Source organism: Equus caballus, chromosome 16 (genome assembly GCF_041296265.1).
Source record: "Equus caballus isolate H_3958 breed thoroughbred chromosome 16, TB-T2T, whole genome shotgun sequence".
NCBI classification, from domain to species: Eukaryota; Metazoa; Chordata; class Mammalia; order Perissodactyla; family Equidae; genus Equus; species Equus caballus.
In genome coordinates, this window is record NC_091699.1 from 65,328,207 (window position 1) to 65,350,283 (window position 22,077).

The 22,077-nt window shown below is 36.1% G+C and overlaps 1 protein-coding gene and 1 long non-coding RNA gene across 18 annotated transcripts in view; one reads left to right on the plus strand and one right to left on the minus strand.

Moving 5' to 3' along the window:
• RBMS3 (RNA binding motif single stranded interacting protein 3) overlaps nt 1–22,077 on the minus strand; it is a 1,248,509-nt gene that overhangs the window by 63,883 nt on the left and 1,162,549 nt on the right. For all 17 annotated transcript variants that reach the window (XM_070238087.1, XM_070238085.1, XM_070238082.1 and 14 more), the window contains one exon: nt 2,763–2,873. In XM_070238087.1, coding sequence (XP_070094188.1) covers nt 2,763–2,873 — 111 coding nt within the window. The remainder of the gene's footprint in view (nt 1–2,762; nt 2,874–22,077) is intronic.
• LOC111768398 (uncharacterized) lies at nt 5,539–16,558 on the plus strand. The gene is made up of 2 exons (XR_002800745.2): nt 5,539–5,626; nt 15,816–16,558. It is a non-coding gene; the product is annotated as an uncharacterized lncRNA (long non-coding RNA).

Here is a 22,077-nt window from a genome sequence, read left to right on the forward strand (position 1 = left end):
AACACAGCAACCCTGGGATGAAAATATTGCTTTTCCCACTTTGTAAAAGAGGAAATAAAAGTTCAGAGAGGTTAAGTAACCTGCCTAAACATACATAGCTAATAAAGGGCTTTGAACTCAAATTTAATTCCAATGCCCACTGTTCTTTCCATGACACCAGGCCACCTTCCCAGACATGGGATAAAGTATGTTGAATAGATGCAATAAGATGGGGAAATTTGATTAAAGGAATCAAATCGATTACATAATAGCCACTCCAAATGCCAACCAAAAATGCAGATAAAGTGAATCTATGATGGCATATCAAAGTGTAAGAGTGACAGTTTAAGAAAGGGTATAACCATATTACGGACACTAAACTCACTCAGAGATATTTTGTTGAACAAATCAACAAAGTAATATTGTTTTTTCTCTGCCTTTCCAGAACCTTATGAAATTTCAAACCTTTGCAAAGCATCAATTTACACGAAGCTTATAACGCACGAAAGCATTATTTAGTACAAATGTGAAGGGGGAAAAAAAAAGCTAGAGGAAATTGGTGTTAAAAATAAGCCACATGCTTAAAATTCTTGCTTTCTAAGAAAGGGCAGGTGTATATATCATTATTGAATAATTTGGCTATTGTTAGCTGGGTAAAAATTGTGGCCTTGTATAAATGTCTTCTTGTTAAAAATGCTCAAATACTAACCATACTATATGTTATTAAATCAATAACTATTGTAATTCTGAATCTGTTGTATACATGTTAGCCTGTTTTTCAATTCCCTAAAGGATTCAGTCATATTTCAATTAATTTAGCTCTAGTATTTTTTTCTAATTTGCAAATTGAAACTTCAGCAAGTCAGCTGGCTTTCTGTTTTGATTCAAATGAGTAGGATTTATAAAGTGTTTCCTTCCATGCTTTGCATCATCACTCCCTCTTTTATCAGATTTCAGACTGTCATTCAATGAAATAAGATTGATTACGTCACTTATTCAGAATTTATGATCATTTAAGGAGAGGAAGGCCAATATGAAGGAAAAATCAATAGTGGGAACATGAAAAACTTCAGGCTTCCCGATATTGTTCTTGGGATCTGCTTGTTAGTAAATGAGCAAACTGACTACAAATAATCCTTACACATTGCTAAAAGCTACAGAACACTATCTTCACATTCTATCTCCCTGATGACAATTAGCCGTACCATGATGTATAGTTAAATATAGTCTTAGATGCAACCTTGACAAGTCTTAGTCAGAGGCCTAAGAAATCATTTGATCCAGCCCAAGCCTTCAGACATGTAAAGTATCACAAACTGGTTCTTATAGGTTCAGCAACTGAGGTCTTAGAGATAGGTACTTTGTTTATGTTAACAAAACTAAGTTTCTTTATCAAAACTATGTGACTCTTTCCACTAGGTATATGAACTTTCTATTTAGAGCAGATAATTGAGGTAGCAGTGAACATGTCAGAAACTTCTTACATTTCAAAAAGCCTGTGAGTCAACACATCTATGTGGCAAGGAAGCCACTGTTTTAAAGTAAAATTTCCGATCTGCAGCTAGTGTTCATAGTATATGTAGGTGTTTGGAGATGATGCGAGCATAATTGTGAAGAATAACAGAAGTGGTGACTATGAGACACACAGGCTTAAAGACCTAGAGGCGTACAGTCGAAGGGGTCCCATATATCATCATGTTCAATGCTTCAACTAGACGGAGAGAGAAACTGAGATTGGAAGATCTCTCCCAAGGACAGATAGAAACAACAGGGCTCAATCAAGATTCTAATCTAGGATTCCCGACTCCTGGTCCAGTGCTCTTTTCATAATGCATAAGCTGCCTCAGTCAGAAGAAAATATATTTTTCTTTCTATAGCTTTAAAAATGACAAAATTATCTGCATCAACCTTGATGAAAAATAAAAACTGTTACCAGTGGCGTCACATGAGAGGTTGGCTTTGATGTTTTGCATCGTTCTCTATCATGGGAATTGACAAAGTTGCAGTATTCCAGGTAGATATTTGCCCTCTTGACCATTTAGGGAATTGTCTTAGAACAAGATTTTTTAAAAAATAAACGCAGTTTTGCTAATGATTTCAAATGCCTTGTGATATAAAATCAAGGCTGTAATAGGTATTTTTCAATATACTTTTGGTCCCCACGGAAAAATAATGGGTAGTCAAAAATATCCCAACCTATATAAAAAATCAAGTATATTAGATCCCTTTCCTTTTTTCCAACATCATCTGTGTCAATACATTCAAAAGGAAGATTAAAAGAACTGGATTAAGTCTAGTTCTCAATTCCTTTTTATTGATTTAAACAATGAAAGTTAATAAAAAGCCCCGAATATTAGTCATAGTCAGGGTTGGCCCCTCACTTGTGAAGAATAACCTGGGAATGACATAGTAGCTGAGTGGTAAGCATCTGGGAAAAGAAAACCAGGCTCAAGTGTATTAAGTTACAAGGTGTAGATTCACAGGTGCATGCGTAAAGACATCTTTCCAAAAACAGACATTATACCTGGTGCATCATGTCCTAAAACAAGAAGAAACTCAGATTTAAATGCAACACAGTAGAACCTCCAGCCTTGTCAACGTGAGTAAGTGTGCCCCGCAACTGAATACACATGCAGAATGTGGCTTATTCATACTGGAACTTGAAAGGTGTTTTAGTCAATGGTACAGAACCAGTTTTGCTGATAATGCCAGTGAAAACAGAGAGTATTGCATCTTTTTGAAGAAGTCTAAGGCAACAAACCAAAACAAACTCTTCAACTCACCGTTCCTGTTGTGCCCAATGAAAGATGATTCATTTGTTGTGTCAGGGGGCCCATCATGTTGGCTGGCTGCATTGACATAGGATGGTCCATTGTCGGCGTAATCACAGCACCCTACAAGCACACACAATGTCCATCTGAAAACACGTTCCACAGGGAAGGAAACTTTTTGAAAAAATAAACACAGTAACTGCATTAACATCAAATGTATTTACTTTTCACTGAAAAAATCAAATTCAACCATGTATGATTTTTACATCCATTCATGTCATTTTGTGCTCATCTAAATATATGTAGCATTAGCGACTTTTCCTCTGATGTGATTTATCTGTGATGTGTCTAAAACACCTGTCATTTACAATTCCAATATTCAATATAGAATGCATCCCAAGATATCATATACATTCTCTCTCATTGCTCTAAACACAAACTTCTCTGACTGAAAGATATGAATACTATGGAAATTCTCTAGTTTTTCTTGATATTGAATAAGACTTGATTTATGCCATTTATCCATGATTTATATGGATTATACTTGATCATCTCAATACAATCGACCACCAAGAGGATAGTGCTGGTCCCAGATGGGTTTCTTGACTGGATCTTTTTGAAGGACATATTAAAATCTAATACAAATGTTATAAAAAGCCAAGTTACTATTTCCTATGTTTTTCCTCCTAATCTTTCGACTTACTTTCTTTCTATCTGTGCTTTTGACAGAAGAATACTGAACTCTGTTAAATGCTGGTCAAATGCAACACTGCTAAAATTTTTTAAAAACACGAAAATGTCAAGTGTTTCATCAGATGTTAGGAAATGCCTACTTCTAGAATATTCTTTTTGATTTATTATAACTGTGGGGAATGCAAGAAACAGTAGACATTTTAAAAAACTTCTATCCATATACATAGTGTTCTATGCCTAGTGAAGCACAAAGCCAGGTCACATTACCCTTTCCTTCCTTTTCCTCTATCCTACTATTCTGCCTTAGTTGACTAACTTAGAGAATGGAACAATACATATATATATTTTAATTGAAATGCTAGGGTTGGATGAAATCTTTGAGATTTTATAATTCCAATGCTTTACTTTAAAGATGATAATAAAGGCAGAAGCTCATGATATAACAAGTCATTTAAATACCCAGTAATAATAAAATGATTATGTATCTGAATGCTATTTTTATGTAAACATTATTTTTCTCACTATTTGACTCTTTTTTTCCATATAATTAAACATTTTGAAGACATAAAACTAAGACAGATTCATGTAGATGGCAGGATCTCAGCACCCAAATTAATTACCCACAAGCGAATGTTTCCTAAAACACTTTCAATCAGGATGATCAGTTCCTCTTGGTATTATCCAAACCCAACTTCCTGATAGTATCTGTTACAAGATCAGGCTATCACTCAGTATTTCTTAGGGGCTCCTCCCCATTAACATGGAGGGAGAACAGAAATTGAGCCGAATATCTGGAAATGCTTGACACACAGAGTCAGTTTTGCTCTTAAAAACCTTTGGACTTTTGAGCTAGAATCAACAAGAAAATATATGTTATTTTATAGGTCTGTAGCTTCTAAATATGCATAGTTGCACATTTGTATTGTTTGAATTTCTTGATGCTTCTGTGAAATGTCATTCATCAGGATGCTTCTTGAATGAGAGACACAATAACCTTTTACTTAATTATAATGCAGAGACACATCACTTTTTCTTCCTGCTGCCTGAATCACTTTAACAAAAGCATCTTTATTTTTTCCTTTAAAAAAAAAACTTACTGGCTTTCATTCAGGTATTTGTTGTGCCAGAGCAGCAGTAAATACTTTAAGAAGAACTGGGGTTCTTCTTTTTTTTTTTTTTTTTTTATTTTATTATTATTTTTTTTATTAATGTTATGATAGATTACAAGCTTGTGAGATTTCAGTTGTACATTTTTGTTAGTCATGTTGTGGGTACACCACTTCCCCCTTCGTACCCTCCCCCCACCCCCCCTTTTCCCTGGTAACCACCGATCAGATCTCCTTCTCAATATACTAATTTCCACCTATGAGTGGAGTCATATAGAGATCGTCTTTCTCTGACTGACTTATTTCGCTTAACATAATGCCCTCGAGGTCCATCCACGTTGTTGTGAATGGGCCAATTTCGTCTTTTTTTATGGCTGAGTAGTATTCCATTGTGTATATATACCACATCTTCTTTATCCAGTCATCAGTTTCTGGGCATGTAGGCTGGTTCCACGTCTTGGCTATTGTAAATAATGCTGCGATGAACATAGGGGTGCAACGGACTCTTGAGATATCTGTTATCAGGTTCTTAGGATAGATACCCAGTAATGGGATGGCTGGGTCATAGGGTATTTCTATTTTTAACTTTTTGAGAAATCTCCATACTGTTTTCCATAGTGGCTGTACCAGTTTGCATTCCCACCAACAGTGTATGAGGGTTCCTCTTTCTCCACAACCTCTCCAACATTTGTCGTTCTTGGTTTTGGATGTTTTTGCCAATCTAACGGGTGTAAGGTGATATCTTAGTGTAGTTTTGATTTGCATTTCACTGGGGTTCTTCTTAATGTCCCTTAGGGGTACACTATAGAATGACCTCAGTGTTAAGACGGAAGTCCTGAAACATTTTTTTCAACCAAAAAATGGCGCTTTCACAACATTCTAATCCTTAGCAGGTGCAAGACTTCAATACTTTTCTTGAACTTGAGACTTAGGCTATCTTAGAATGTTTGCCCCTAGAGATTCCGACCTACAGCTAAACTGTCACAATCCCGGAAACGACTCAATTCTAATCAGCCTGTTCTGGCCACATAAGGGATCATTGGTCATAAATCAGAGATAAAGATCACATTGCGTTCGGTAAGGCACTTTCTTCTTAATGCCCTAGGGGTGACCTTATTCCCCAGGGGTGGGAGAGGTAGACTTTAGTCCTTGTTTGGGAGGCAATATGCAAATGAGATATGTGAGCATGTGACAAATGAATCAAAATCCATGCAAGATAAGAGTAGAAGGATTGAATGCCTGCATTTGGAATTAATTTAGGAAGGATTGTCTGGTCTCTTTAGAGAATCCTTTCGCAGAAAGTGTTTGGGGACTCATTCGATTACAGATGCCACAGAGTGAGTGTTGCTTCTGTGTATAAACCAGAATCCTGACAATCAAAGAGAAGAGTGGGAAGGGATTTGTCATAATTTGGAATTGTAAATAGCAGCACTAGGCACAGAGTGGAAAACAATGTAAGGGAAACATTCCTTCCCTGACCAGACCAAATTCTTGAGGGCGGACATGTAAGAATATACATTCTTGTTCATATTCAGTAAAAATTTTCAATGAAAAAAAGATTCCCACGAATTATGAAGAAAATACATTCTTTAACAAGGGATGCAAGAAACTTACAATTTGTGAGTAAGTTAGAAGCAGTCAACGGGAATCCCTTGGAGAAACAAATTTTCCGGATGATACTTTATGGGGACAGACAACTTAGAGAGTTTGAAGTGTAGGTTATCTACAACAAAGAATGGTGTTTGCCAGCCACTTTCCTCATCAAAGATTACAGAATTTTCTGTATTGTTTAGGACATAAAAAAGGAGGAGAAAAAAGAACAAAAGAGGAAAAGAAAAACCTATGGCCATTAAGGCAAAACTAATGCCCTCAACCATAATTGTGCCTCATTAAATATACTGTCAAATCCATTCCTACCCAATGCATTTAAGCCATAGACAGAAGAGTGTTTTGTGACAGATGTTGCCAACACATTAAGGGTAATTTCATTTACTCAAAATGTATAGAATGTGCTGTCTGACGGAGTTCACTTGGCAAATGGTAAAGCAAGAGGAAACAGATTTTTCATTTTAGCATCTCCGGATGTCTGGGTTTGCTCAATGTTTAAGCTGCAAAGAAAAATATTGTAACATGCTCTAATTCTGCTGAAAAGCACAATGACCAAACAGCTAATGGGAATGTCTGGTGTATTGTAGCCACTGCCTCTGCAAAACAATGCTGCTCACACTCAAGAGACATAGGGTGGAGCTGGTCATCCTAGTTCTGAAATAATTACAATAGTGATTTGGATAAAGTTTCCAAAGATCATTGATGTGGAGTAAAATCTGACCTAAGGCCAGAAAAGCATCTGTGTTGTTAACCTTCCGCCAGTATTTGAAAGAAATTTTAAGTCTTGGGAGTTCATCAATATTTTAGTTTCCCAACTGAAATATAGGATCGCTGGCAAACTGGGGAAAACGTACATTCTCTTTCCCATCAAGGGCACACATAGTTGGCTTAAAACCTATATTAATGCCAGGACATAGACTACAATAAGAATTACCTGTTTGAATATTCCTGTGATTGCCAGTATTCTAGGCCAGTGCCACTCCAAGTATGATCTGTGGACCAGCAGTGGCAGCAGATCAAGAATTAAAATTAGAATTAGAATCTCTGGGCTTCGTGCCTTGGAATCTGTGTTTTAACAAGCTCTCCAGATGATTCTGAAGCATGCTAAAGTTTGAGAAGTGTGTTCTGTCTATAAACTGCGATTGTATAAGCCAATATTCAGTTCTTAGATATAAGTAATTGGTTTTATTTTATTTATATTGTTTCTCAACTATTTGTTTTAAACCAGTTTTGTGATAGGGCATGAGCCTTTATTTAATAATCACATTACATCGTGTTTAAAAATGCAAAGAGGCCAAGCCTGCATTTTTGATGAGCTGAAATGGGGTGATTGAATAATTCAAGCCTAAGCCTGATGCCCTGACTTGTTTCCATTTGATCAGTTTGGTTTGTATTGTGGCACATTTGAGAATCCTTCCTATTTGGACTCTTAGTAAGCCTTAAATCTGAAATCATAGGAATATAAAAGTAAAGGGTAAAAAAAAAATTTGGATAATGTATGTGAAAAAAAGAAACATCCCCTTTTCCTCTTCTGTCATATCTAAATGCTTCAGATCAAAATATTTGTGGCCTATCTTATTCTCTTTTCCTATAGCGACTTATGCAAAACTATAGGACTTTTTTTTTTTCTTTTTTTTATAGAGAATTTGTTTTTTTTTAAGATTTTATTTTTTTCCTTTTTCTCCCCAAAGCCCCCGGTACATAGTTGTATATTCTTCGTTGTGGGTTCTTCTAGTTGTGATATGTGGGACGCTGCCTCAGCGTGGTTTGATGAGCAGTGCCATGTCCGCGCCCAGGATTCAAACCAACGAAACACTGGACCACCTGCAGCGGAGCGCGCGAACTTAACCACTCGGCCACGGGGCCAGCCCCAAAACTATAGGACTTTTTAACAGTAATCATTCAACATGACTTAAAAAAATGTGGTTTAAGGCCATTTGTCTTCTTTCTCACTTGTCTGTTTTCCCACCTCTCTGACAGTCTTTAATATTTCTAGAATAAATATCTAGTTGAGTTTGTGTACACCAGAGTATTTTTCACACATGTACAGTAGAGTGCAGAGAACGATATGAGCTTACAAGTAGTTAGTGTAAATGATTTTCCAATAGAAACAATGATTTTGTAATATAAATGGCATACAGGTATTTCATTTAACTTGAGAATAGCTCTCCAAATGCAGTGTCCTGCAATGTCAGTGTGCAATATTCCTCGTAGTACAGGTAGAGATGCTTAATTTTTCTCATTTATTGATGTAGCCATGGGGTTTTTGTAGTTGTTGTTGTTTTGGTGGCAGCTGCTGGGCAAGGTTTAAGGAGGGTAGCTGTGAGGAGAGAAAAAAAAAGGAGCAGGAAAGGCCCCCATCCTTAGAAAAACTCATTAACCCTCAACTACCTTGATAAATTTCCAACCACCACCCAACTTGGTGTGGACAGTCTGACTTTAAAAAAATATGTTTGAAATCCAGAAAGCTGTGGCAAAGCTGGTAGACAGGACTTCAACTTTGGAATGATCTCTGCCAAATGCTGGAGGTGTGGCAGAATCACGGGTAACCATGGCAAGCTGGGAGGCACACTGCCCTTAGGACTCCATTTTAACACTAATTCCTTCCTTTCCTTTATCAATCTCTAATTGCTTCCTTCAGTGTTATACCTTCCAAGAGGGCAGGGGTTATGTTTACACACCTTTTATAATTCCTATAAATAGGAATTACATGCAGTAAGTACACAAAACAGTTTTTGTGAATTAATTTTATATACCAGCACCACTAATTGTTTGGTTAAATTAAGAAATAGCTAACATTTGCCAACATTTTTTATCTAGAGTGTTTAATCTAAAAGGGCTGAAGTCTTGTCTGCTTGCTCACCACTGTCTACTGACAGCGTCTTAGTGTTGTCTACAGCATGAGGCATGTAAGGTATGCTTCATAAATATTGGTTGGAAAAATGACGAAAGAACAAAACTCCAAATCAAAATGTACTTAGAAATGCTACTTTGAGATTACTAGTCAAAATGGAGCAATCCAAAGATTTTGAAAAAACTTGTTCTCACAAGGGGGAGTTCAGTTTTAAAACCATGACTAGGTGCCTGTTTAAGTGCATTTATTACCTTCAACCACCATATCCTTAAAGATGAGATCTGAAATTCACCTGACATAAAAAGTTCGACTAATGCCAAGATAGCATATTTATGAAAATTATTGAAATAAGAAATATTTGTGTATGTGCCTATACCAGTCGTTCTCCACCACAGGCGATTTTGCAATGTCTTGAAGAGACATTTGGCAATGTCCAGAGACGTTTTGGGTTGTCAAACTGGGCAAGGGGTGCTATTGACATCTAGTGGGTAAGAGCATTGATGCTGCTGAACATTCTACAAGACACAGGATAGTTCCCCACAACAAAGAATTATCTATCCAAAAACATCGTTAGTGCTGAGATTCAGGACCCCTGGTATATATATAAATATATTCATAAGCTCCATTTATACAAAATGAGAAAGATTTGAAACTGCAGTAATAAGAAAATGGTACGAAGTATCCATCCACTCTCTGCTCCATACAACTGAGAGCAAATCCTAGATTCCTCACTGAGATTATATTTATGATATAAACCAGGTTCTTAAAGACTTGCCATTTACAGCTATTGCCCAAATCTTATAGTTTATCAATGAAATGAAGCAATGGCTATATAATTGTGACTTTCAATGGCTATACTGATTATTTTTGAGTTCAAATTTATATTGTGATTTATTTTGGAAATATACCTAACTAGAGCTGGGTTTCTCTTTCTTGAGTTTAGACAGATTAGATTCAATTGGCATAATATTTGGACTGCTACTAGAGATCTGTAGCTGTGGGCTAGGAGTGTGATGTTTAGAAGTAGGGCATTTTCCATTGCTATATGGTAAATTTAGAAGAATCATGTACATAGTTTACCTAATGAGAGAATATCTATTAGCTGTAAAAGTAGAATTTTTTTCTTTTACTCTTAAAATTCTTAATTTTATGTTGTTTTTTGATTCAGTTACCATTAATTGGAAGTGTTTAAAAAAATACGTAATATTAAAAGACACTAAAAGCAAATTAGTTTTAACCATGGAGTCCCTTTTAAAAGAATCTAATTATATACCATGCGTATTCAACTGTGAATAATGGTTTCAATTATTGGTTAAGTACCTATTTATACAATAGTGTCATTTTGAACGAGAATATAAAGTAAATATGTCACAGTGAAGTATTTCTTACCAAAGCAGGTACATAGATAATTAGGATTCTCAACGTTGCTTTACTGAATCCTTTGGACTTTTGTGCTTAAAACTGAAGAAATTTGTTTATCAGTGACTTTTGATGTTTTCAACAAGCTTTTTTAGAATTTTAATACAGCAAAAGGCTTTTAAGTACGTTACTTTATTGAAGAAGAGATAAAAATTTGAAGACTTGGGGGCCCAATGGTCAAATGGTTTTGTTGACTGAATGTGCAATAGAACAATTAGTTCTTTTATCCTTAAATTTGTACATCTGGTTAAAATTAGAAGAAGAATTTCATTATGCAGATGGGTTACGATATTCTTTTCCTTTCATATTTCTACTTAAAGAGATCATAGTTGCTGAGCCAACAGAAATGTTAAGTGTGCACAGAATGATCCCAGGGCCTTTTCAGTGAGTTTCTTATGGATTCAGTCACAAAGGGTGAATTTGTGTTCATAGGCCTCCCATTCCAATCATGTAATCATTGTGTGGCTCTCAACTAGGGATCCTCTACCACACACAAACATGCGTGCCATAAAAATCCATGTGGTGTGGTATAGATGACGTGAGGAATCACAGCATTTGTGTGGAAAAACTAATGGTGCAACCTAAGCCCTTTGTCTTCATTTTGCAGGCCTCCTGTGGTATACGTCCTCCTCACACAGATGTATTGTACACTTCCAAAATCAGTTTAAAGAGATTTTAGAAAAAAATAAATAACAATTAGAAGCTCATAAGCTATGACACTTATCAAATGAATGAGCTAATCACAATATATTTCACCATCTTCCCTACTTTTAAGATACAAAGCAAACCCTTGCTATCTATCAACAAATAAATTACATAATAAAAAATGATATAGAAGATAAGGAGAACAGCTTCTAAACATTTTCCTACCTTCACAACAATAACCCCCAAATATGCATATCACTTTAAAGATGAGCATAAACAATTTTCCTTTTATTTTTTTGTTCCAAGAGGGGATATAAGCAAAACCATGTTAAACTGCTTTCTCTACCAAAGCACAGCCTGGATAGAATTTTTACAGCTGAGTTAGCATCTTGAAAATTATTATTTATAGTGGAAATGTCCTATGTTTAGGACATTGGCACTGTTAAGCCAATGGCTGCTGTAAGTTAATGTACTGGAGGAGTATAAGGGTAAACAGGACAACTCAATGATGGGATCAAAATATTTCTCATTCCTGCTTGTAGTATTCAGAAGCCACTTAGATTGAATGAGCAGTGGGGTCACCCATGAGAAAGTGCCTTCCTTCTATATTTCCACATGATTTCTGCCCAAAAGAAGGCTCCTACAGGTAGGTTCAGGATGGCCTTTTTAGCATAGTATCCATGCTCTATAAAGATCACATGGCTTCCAATTTACTCTTCCTTCTAATCCCCCGAGACGATCCACACGAAGCCCTCCTCCCACCACACTGAACTACTCTTCCTTCTCTGACCCATCTTGCTCTCTCACTTGTGGTGTCTTTGCCAGGAGCACTGGGCATCTACAGCAAGTTTGCATGTGGGCTCTCAGATTTTTATCAAATGCTACCCTCTGGGGAACATCTCCTGAGTCTCATCTAGGTTGTTGGTCATTTGCTCCTCTCTTCTCTCATAACATTTGGCACACACCTTGATCATGATCATACTTTACTTCTCCTCTGAATTCTAAGTTCACTGTGTCATTCACGATGCTTTATTTGTTTTCTAATGGGGCTAAAGCCTAGCACAGCGTCTATCATGAAACAAGTTGTAATGGTGCTGAGTGACTAATGAGTGAGTGGCACTTGCTCAGCAGCCAGGGCTTTCATGACTTTAAAAGGATGCAAAACATTCACAGAAACTCCATACTCAAACTGGACTAGAGAATTCACTTGAAATAACAGAAGCACTCTCTTGACTGGACAACAGGATGGTCTTAAAAATCCATCCATTCAACTACTCTGTTCTCCTTTGAAAGTGCCCCTGTCTGACCACTGCCAGCTTGACATTGTTGTAATTTAGTATGAGAATTCCTGGGCTTCTAAGAGCCATACTCTCCCCAGGGAACTGTAATGTTGGAGTTCACTACACGATTTCCATTCTACGGAAGAATTACTATAAATATACCCAATTAAATGCTGCAAAATTTCCTTTATATCACAGCCAAAGCGCACTGCCACAAATGCAGTGTAAGCTTTTTTATTGGGGCTTTCCTGTGTCACAAACTATTTTAATAGCCATATATCTGCCTAAGATTCTTGTCAAATCTTGCCACGTGATAGGAGAAGAAATGCTTTATTCACTTATACAGCAATCACTTTCTGTACCTCCAAGTAGATTTTCAACATACAGAAAGTTTAAAAAGGCACGTCAGAAGCAGGATTCCAGGCCAGTCTTCTTCCAAATGATAAGACAAACAGGGTTCCCAGCAGATTTGTGAATATTTATGGGCAGCATCGTTTGTCTGGCGAAATGTTTATCTTCCTTTAACTAGCACTCAGGATTGTGAGCTGTCATAAAGGTTCTCATTAAAAACTTCTTCTTACTGACAAATAGGCCAAAAAACCCGGCTGCAAATCATTTTCAGGGTCTTGCAGGATCCTATTGGTGAAGGAGCCTGGGAAATCATTTCTCAAACCACAGGGGTGATCAAGAAGAAAAGCTGCCTGTTATCCTACTTATGGCCATTGTTTATAGCGCAAATTGCTTAAATATGTCACAAGGCACCTTGATTCTGGCTATTACTAAGAAGGTAGTTATTCCTTGTCCTGCAATTTGCTACAAAATGCACTTTATTTTGTGGTCCCTCAGAGGACATTTCTGGGCTATTTGTTTTCTCCTATAAGACATTTCTAGGAATTTGCCTGGTTAGAGCTGGCAACTCCACTAGACCTAAGGATACAGGTTTGAAGTCATGATCTGATTAAAAACTAATTTACTCCCTTTAAAGTACACTTGCTGTTGGTACTATTGTCACTAACACATCTTAAGCTTAGTATACACTTTATTGATGAAATGTTTTGTAATCTAATGCCGAGGTAAAGCATGTCCTGGTGGAATGACCATATCCTAAGATAAAACTTTACATATTAGCATCCAACCAAGATATATTCTGAGGCCTGTAAGATGCCAATTAATACACACAAAATAGTTCAGTAGAGGAGATGAAAGTCAACGTTATGTTTATCTTCCTCAGTGTCCTATTTGTTGTAGAATTTGTTCCAGAATCTTAGTTACATTTTTTATTCCAGTTAGATTTTATTGCCTTTTCTCCTAAACAGTAATACTACGTCAGTAATTGTGGCTTTTTCTTAGTTTAATAGAATGATCTTAAACTCTCTAGTACTTTGTTCCTCAAAGTGGGTCCAGGACCCAATAGCATCATCTGGGTGCTTACTGCAGAATCTCAGGTCCAGCCCCAGCCCCACCGAATCAGAATCTGCAGTTCAATAAGATTCCCAGGTTAGTCATATTCAAGGTCAAGTCTGAGAAGCTTTGCTCTATTTATTATGTCTTGCCATGGGCTCAGTTGGAGTAAATTTTCTACTAGCATAGCTTCTAAAGAGATTCTTAGTTTGCTTCTTAATCATTTTGTTAATTCTTTTTTCAGCTCCTATTTGAGGGCCAAGCAGCCTCAAATAATCTTAGTAACATTAATGTGCCTCCCATAAATATGTTATAACCACACACAGCCAGTGATATTTAGTTCAGCTCCTTAACAGTCTCCATAGAGTTTCTGCCTTTATCCATAAAATTTCCTTTATGAAAAAATTTTCTTTCATTTCCTATGACATATTTTCATGGTAGCTCTCAAAATGAAACCTCCATTCTTTCCAAATAATATCTTCTGCTTCACCAATGAGTTTGAAATAGCTATTCTAGCCAATTGTTAGCAGAGATGCTAAATGCCTTATAAAGTAGTAAGAGTCAGTATTTATACATACGATAAAAATAAGACGTTAGTATGGTGTTAGAAGTAAAATTCCAAAATATTGCTACTACTTAAGGCCCTGATGGAATTAATGAAAAGTGCTGACATTAGTTTAACAATTAAAGTTTTTAAAAGTTCTTTGTTGTCTTGGCCTTTTTTCTGAACTCCTGACTCAAATTTCCAGCTGCTGATTAATTCTAGAATCAGGCACTTCGAAACAACCATGTCCCATTCTGAATATTTTCTGTCTCTTTCTATCCTCAGAGCATATTCTTTCTCTTCTGTTTGATTCTTGGAATTATATGGAAAATTCCTGGTCATCCTTGCCTTCTCTTTCTCCCTCACCATCCATAACAAACCTGTAGTCAAGTCTGGTCAAAGCTCCGTCATAAATGTCACCAAATCCTTTCAAGTGCTACTAGCTGCGTTGAACACTTTCCTGTCTCTCATTAATCCAGTTATTTCCTGTGATGTCCCTCTGTCAGTCACGGCTGTAGACGTTTACTTTTTAATACCCTCTCCACGTGTTATTAGTTCCCCACAAAGTGAATCCTGCCTTTTCAACATAGATTAGAAAAAACTCTACATTTCCTAGACTCCCTTGCTGTTAGATATTGATATGTGACTTCTGCTAATAAGAAGCATCTGCAAAGGTCTAAGATTTGGAAGACAGTTTAGAATAAGAATTGGGTGGGGCCGGTGGCATCTATTCTGCTGGCCAGGTGATGGCAGAAGTAGAATGATTCCACGGTTTGCAACAATGTGGTTTGGGGTTTAGCAGTGGCAGTAACACCGCTTTTGGTCATGTAACAGGAGATCTAGAGGTTTATTGCTTGCTAATATTCAGCTTTATTTGCCATCAGATTAAACCATTGTCAAGATTTCTCTTTCTATAGCAATTTTATTTATGAAATAAAAATGTATGCTGATTTCATTGTTTTTAATTTATTTTTGATGGTAGGTGGGGGGAGAAACTAAACTAGTATCATTCTCTTAAAAATAGTTCACTAAGATATTTTCATTATTTCCTACTGCTGCTTGAAGGGAGACAAATACGACCTTATGGCTACTAACTGGTATTCAGATTTTGAAGTGTTTATCATCATGTGGCCTTGATGATATAAAATTTTTATATTACTTTTTAAAACTTCTGTAAAAAATAACATGGGGCTGCAAATACTACATTAAAGCAAACTTATGACAGAAATGCTCTTTCTGAACTTTTAACCATCAACTGAAATTATATTATAGTATTAAAGTTATTCATATAACTTTAGAGAAAATATTGCGAGAAAAATAGAAGAGAAAAAAGGAGAAAAATATTCAGAATGCCTTTTTTCTCTTAGTTTTTTCCAATGTTTTCTTTTAGCACTCCTTCCCTATCTCAAAGATTGTATGTGCAATAGGTGGGGAAATGAATGTTCAGCAAAATCAGGCGATTTGACTTGAGTCAGAGGTTTTCAACATATACTTTTGTCTTTTTTTTCACGCAAGAGCAAGCCTGAAGCCATCTGCCCGCCAACAACTACATCCTTCATTCACATTATGGAGACAGAACCCCCCATCTCATCATTAAAAGGCAATCTTCAAAGGGACATTGTTTTTGCTTTTTCCCGTTGTGACAGATGTTTTATATCATCTACCTCCACATGCTAACTCATCTGTAAGGGACTGCCCACTCTCTGCAGCCAGCTGTGGAAATAGCTCCGGTGTCATCTGTGGCAACTCTCGTTCCATTCTTCTGACCTCAGCAAGACCACATCCAAGAACAGGAAAAACAAACAGCCTTGATAACTTCCTTGAAAACATTTCCAGGGCAGGAGATAGGCCAGCTTTAGACAAGAGCTCTTTACAAAGTATGTAACAAAAGAGAGGCAAGCTTATTTGAAACACTCAAATGTCACCAGGCTAGCCAATCGGGGTAATCCCTAGATTAAGGAATAATGAAGCAATCGCATCTGTGGGCATGATTCAGCTGAAAACATCTGGTTGAGTCAGAACCACTTCAATTAGCTGGAGCACACATCCATCAATCATTTCCTTTCTTTTGACTGTATAAAGTTCCCACGAGGAAATGTTTACACCAGCAACTCATTCAACTCTTTGAAATGTCGTGAAAAGACTGTAATATATTTTTTAAATGGATAGATAAATAACCTTCTTTGTTGCTCTGTGGTGGAATTATGTCTGATATTAGAATATATTCTAGGAATAAAAATTCATCTACTTTTTAAGAAGTCTATCTTGGCTTGTTTGAAATTGACAAAGAAAAACTTTTAGTAGCAGGAATTACATCACTGTTTGATATTGAGGGGACTGCTTAAACTACAGTATATATGCCAAATTGCTGCAATGTTAGAGCCTCAATAACTTTTTACAAGATATTTTGGTGCATTTTAGAGTTTAGGGTCACAGACATTAATTCATTCATTCACTCACTAATACTTACTGAAGGCCTATTATGTCTTGCCCTTAAAGACTTCAGAGGTTAGTAGTTAAATAACTTTAATGAAATATAAAAAAACACGTTTCAAAAATGTAACATGGACAAAGTGATCAAGTACATTAAAATTTCCCATAGAAACAAACATCATGGGCAACGCCACATCAATTTCTGTCTCCACTTAGTCTAAAATTTTGGCTGGCTGATTGCAAACACTCCACTCCTGGAGTCACTTCTGGAGGCCCACGACTTGTGTCTCCCCTGTAAGTTAAGGCATTATCTGGGTTGAGAAAGCCTGGATGTTTTGCTGCAGCAGGAGGTTGTGGGCCCCCAGGAAACAGCCTGAGATCATCAAGTACCAGGTTGAAGACTTGAATGTGAAAAGGAAATAGCTCTAAAAAATGAGAGAAATGTAGATTAGATACATATTAGATTGTGTCTATAAATGAGTCAATAGTTATCTTAGTTATCAGGATCAAAAATGCCTTTCTAAGCCAAGTCCTGAGGTCTCAAGGGATGGATGGCTCATCTTTAAAGAAGAGTTGGTAGTAATTATAGATGTGTTCATTTCTGTTGTCAATCACAGCTTACTGAAGGGCAGAGCCTCTGCTCTCCTTAGCTGTTCCCTTAATGCCAGCTGTCAATGCACTTGTTAATTGACTGGTAATATTTTACTGTGTCATTCCTCCTCAGACTTTTGCCTGCACCCCAGAAATAACCATTCAATTGATAGCTTTTAGTATTTGAACAGCAATGGGCTAGCAAACACAGCTAACCTACACATTCTATGTGGTGACCCAGTCTGAATATGGCGGGTATTTTGTAAGATTAAAAAACGAAAAAGTCTAATTATAATTCCATGGTTTCCTCACAGGAAAGACTTAACAAACATTAATAACCAGCGGTCTTGGCATAAGGCCTAACTTTTAAAAACTTACTTCTACAAAATTCAAACTTAAAAATAATGAAACTTCAATGGTTCATCATAATGTGTCTGTGGTTTTCAAAACTACCATTTCTTTTACATGCATTCATTGGGGGGCTTTTTATGAATCTGGAAATCAATTATCAAAGTTAAAAATAAAAATTGTATTCCAAGAACTTATCCATATAAGAAATGATGATTTTGCCCCATACTACTTGGTACAGCTATATTGTGGACTCAGATGGATAAAATGATCTTTTAAAGATATTTTGGGGTTGAAGGTAGTATGCAAGAAGGTAGAGTGCAAAAATTTGAGGAAAGAATTTCAGAAAAGGATAGAGAGCTGTTTTTGATTTACTATGGTTTTTGGAAACAAACAAACAAAAGCAGTGCTTAATTTGGCGTTCTTTTAACACTCAAATTGTGAAACAAATAATCATATTTATTAATTTACTCACACCACAAAATTTTCAAAAGCCAAAGTATGAATGAGTCTCCTCAGACACAGAGGTGTAAGAGATACGCTGTTTCATTTCAAACGCTAAAACTTATCAGCAAAAGTGAATGGCAGTCCAAATTTGTTTTTTTCTTTGTCTCATTTACCTATTTTCATATGGTTTGATTTTAACCTATGTGGCTAATTTTCAGCAAGTCAATGAGGATCTTGCATCTTATTACTGCCATGAATGTCTTAATTCATGAATCAGACCTCTAGAGGTGGTGGAACATTTTTTATTTAAGTACATTAAAAAAATTAGAGGGGTTGGCCCCATGGTGTAGTGGTTAAGCTTAGCGTGCTCTGCTTCAGCAGCCCAGGCCCATGGGTTGGGATCCCAGGGACAAACCTACACCACTCATCAGCCATGCTGAGGTGGCGACCCATATACAAACTGGAGGAAGATTGGCACAGATGTTAGCTCAGGGCTAATTTTCCTCAAGAAAAAAGAAAATTAGAGAGCTCAATAGTGGAACAGCTGGGCTTGCTAAGAAGTTTGGAGGCTAAAACTCTAAAATCATATCAAATCAAACAAATTGAGTCCATAATTTTTTCTTAGAATCTGGGAGTGGGGAGAAATGGGGAGATCACTAGGTGAAAGATGTGGGAACAAAGTTCCTGAAAGTACTGACAGAAAAGTTGGCAATCTACAGCATTTAAAGAAGCAGGTGCAGCTGTGACAGGCAATGGCTTTAGCACTATGCAGCCGGGGCCCTATGTCACAGGGAGATGAAGACTGCAGCTATCTAGAATTCCCGGCACCTGATTCTAGTTCTGGGAGGCATTCCCTAAGCATGCTGCATGGAGGCATCCAATTATATTAAAATAAAATTGCATCAAAAACCTGCATATTCTGGTTATAAATACTAAGAGACAGGGAATTACAATGAAAATGTAGAGAGACAGTTGAAAAAAATTATAACTGAGATTAGCAACTGCAGCAGTTATTGACCCTATCAACTGTGCATTAAGCAGATGTTACATTCACTGATGTATGAGGTAGCTGTGATAGTTTGCAGGAACTGAATCAGAGGTTGTACTGTTCCAACAGCTGCTTTTTCCCCCCATGAAAGCATCATTCCTTCTTCTTTCTTCTCTGAGAAACTCTTTCTCCAATCCTTTATTTTACCTACCTCTGATTTCTTGGAAGAGAGACTGCAATCCCCCATGCAAATCCAATATTGATTATGTCTCCCAGGAGAGGGCTGGTGCCCATCTTTATCTTTCACCTTTAGTGAGTCAAAAGAAGGTCAATGAAATCTACTAAATTTGTTTCTGTAATACTAAAATTTCTGCTTGGCAAATTATTCTGAATGCCACTGCATTAATGCAGGATTTTAAGCAAAACTGCCTAAGCAGTTTAAAAATTAATTAGGAAAAAACCCTTAAAAACCAAGTAGAAAATATTCCATTTTTATTAATAATTATTTTTTAAAAATACGAGCTTATATAAAAAGGAAAAAGGGTTATCTTTTTTTGGTTTTACTTTGTAATGAGTTTTTAAATTATTACTTTACAAAATAGACTAATAGAACAAAAATGACAAAATAGCATTACTTTAGAAGAAACTATTCAACTTGGGTTTAATTCAGAACTCTTTGATCTTTTTGAATTAAGATGTGGTGTTCTGAAAAAAGTTAAGAGTCTGGTCTTCAAAAAAAATTAAATAAAAATTATTATACAATGCTCAAATTTCTTACACGCTTTGGTAATAAACTAGCCCATGTGTAGAAAAATTGGAAAGGTTTTAGCATATAGTTTCAGATGGTACTTTAGTTAACATAGGCTTAAAGAAAATAAAATGACACATTTTTTGTATTGGGTTTTCATGAAATTTTTTTATTCAATCAATTTCAATTTTTTGAATCAATCAATTTTTTATTCAATCAATTATCAATTTCATAGATTTGTTATGTGCTTTATCTAATTCATCTGTTTTAAAATGCAAAAAGTGTCATTAAATTGATAAACTGAAATATCTTTACAGTACGTATGATATTAATGTGGGCCATTTCCAAAGATTATGCAGATTAAAAATAAGGTATATTGACCTCAGATATCTCATTCAGCATCATGTAATTTTGAGACAAAAAGAATTAAATTATGATACTATTTGGATGAATGTGCCTGTCAAAATCAAAGCTTTTAGCTAAGTCATATGAACTCCTTTCCACTTAAAATACAATGATAGGATTGCTAAAAGATTAAAAATACCTTACTTCTCATGCTAATCTAATCAGCTTTAATGGACATAGATAACTTACTAATATTTTGTACTCTGTGTACAGAAAGACCCAATCATAATTTTTTTTATTAATCTGTCAACTTGATTTACTCTGGGTTAAATTATATAACCTGAAATATAAAAATATAATGAAGAATCAAACCAGATATAATGACATAGAATTGGTGTTAACTGGATTGAAACACACCTGTCCCAGCTCTGTCACCAACTTGTGTCATATTAGAAAAGTCAATTAACCTCTCTGAGCCTCACTTCCCTCATCTATAAAAACATTATTTTATAATATTCAAGTTAATCTTTTGTGAGAGCATATACAATATTATCAAGAGTCTCATAAGAAGACAGAGCAAAGGACTGTGGAGGACTCTTAAATACCCAGAAATTAATACAATTTAAAACACATTTTCTTCCCCTAAGAAATCTCCTTAATTTTCAAATGCACATATATTTTTATGGAAATATAACCCACATGTTTCTGATTCATTTACATTTTTAGTGTTCTATCACAATTTTGGTTTGACTTATGCGGTAAAACCCTCCTTTAGTACAAACATGGGCTTATCCCGAACAAGCAATGAATAGGTTTTCTAATGAAAGCAATATAAGGAATATCCAACCACTTTCAGATAGGTTGAAAATCACAATTTTTGAAGAAGTTTAATAATTCAAAATGAAAGAAACAAGTATGTGCTCTCTAATTGACATTCACTGGAGTTTACTCAACTTAACAAAATCGAGAAAAGAAGATACACCTTAAACAAAAGTGAGGTGTGATTTACCAATTGTCGAACGAATTTAATCTGTACAAGACCAAAGGTGAATGGAGAGAGAAGGAAGGAGAGAAAGATCTATCAGAGAACAGAGGAATATAAGTGCAAGTATCTTTCCTTCTTGCATAATTTTGACTTTGCTGGGAAATCAATGCTGTAACAATTTATTTCATTTTCTAGGACAGTTGTAAGTAGAAGTTATGTCAGCCAGAACATTTCTCATCATATGTCTGGCCATGTGTAATAGAAATAGACATGATCAAATGTTTGGGCCATTCGGATTTACGTGGGACTGTCTCCATAACTTCACAAGCAAGGGTGACTGCTACTAACAGGGCAGTCTTGCTGAACCATGGCAAATCAGAATCATAAAATACTGGGAAGACATTCTAGTCCATCTCAAGAGAAAAGACTCAAGCTACACGCTCTTGCATTAGAAGTTTGTTCCAGGTGTAGAATTAAGTCTCTTGTTTGGTTGTTGTTGCTGTTGTTAGAATTACAAAATTAAAAAAAATTGACCAATTCTCAGATACTGGTTCAGATATCAGTGATTAGATGGTACAAATTAAAGGTTTATATTTGAAACATTTAATGCTGTTGTATTACAGATAATACTCCACTGAAGGGCCCTCCTGCTGATGGTCTGCCAATGAATCATCACTCGCGCCAATTTCAGACTGAACCTTACTTTTAGAGTAAGACATGAAGGAAAGTTACATCTTTGAGCCACAGTCCATTTGTAAACACTTGTCTAGAGAGATGGACATATTGTTAAGGATTCTTAAGAAATGTACTGTAAACTTTCTGCTCTTTAAAATGTCAAATAGTCAGGAGAGAAAACCCCAAGGAACAGCATGTGTAAAACTCTCAGGGCATG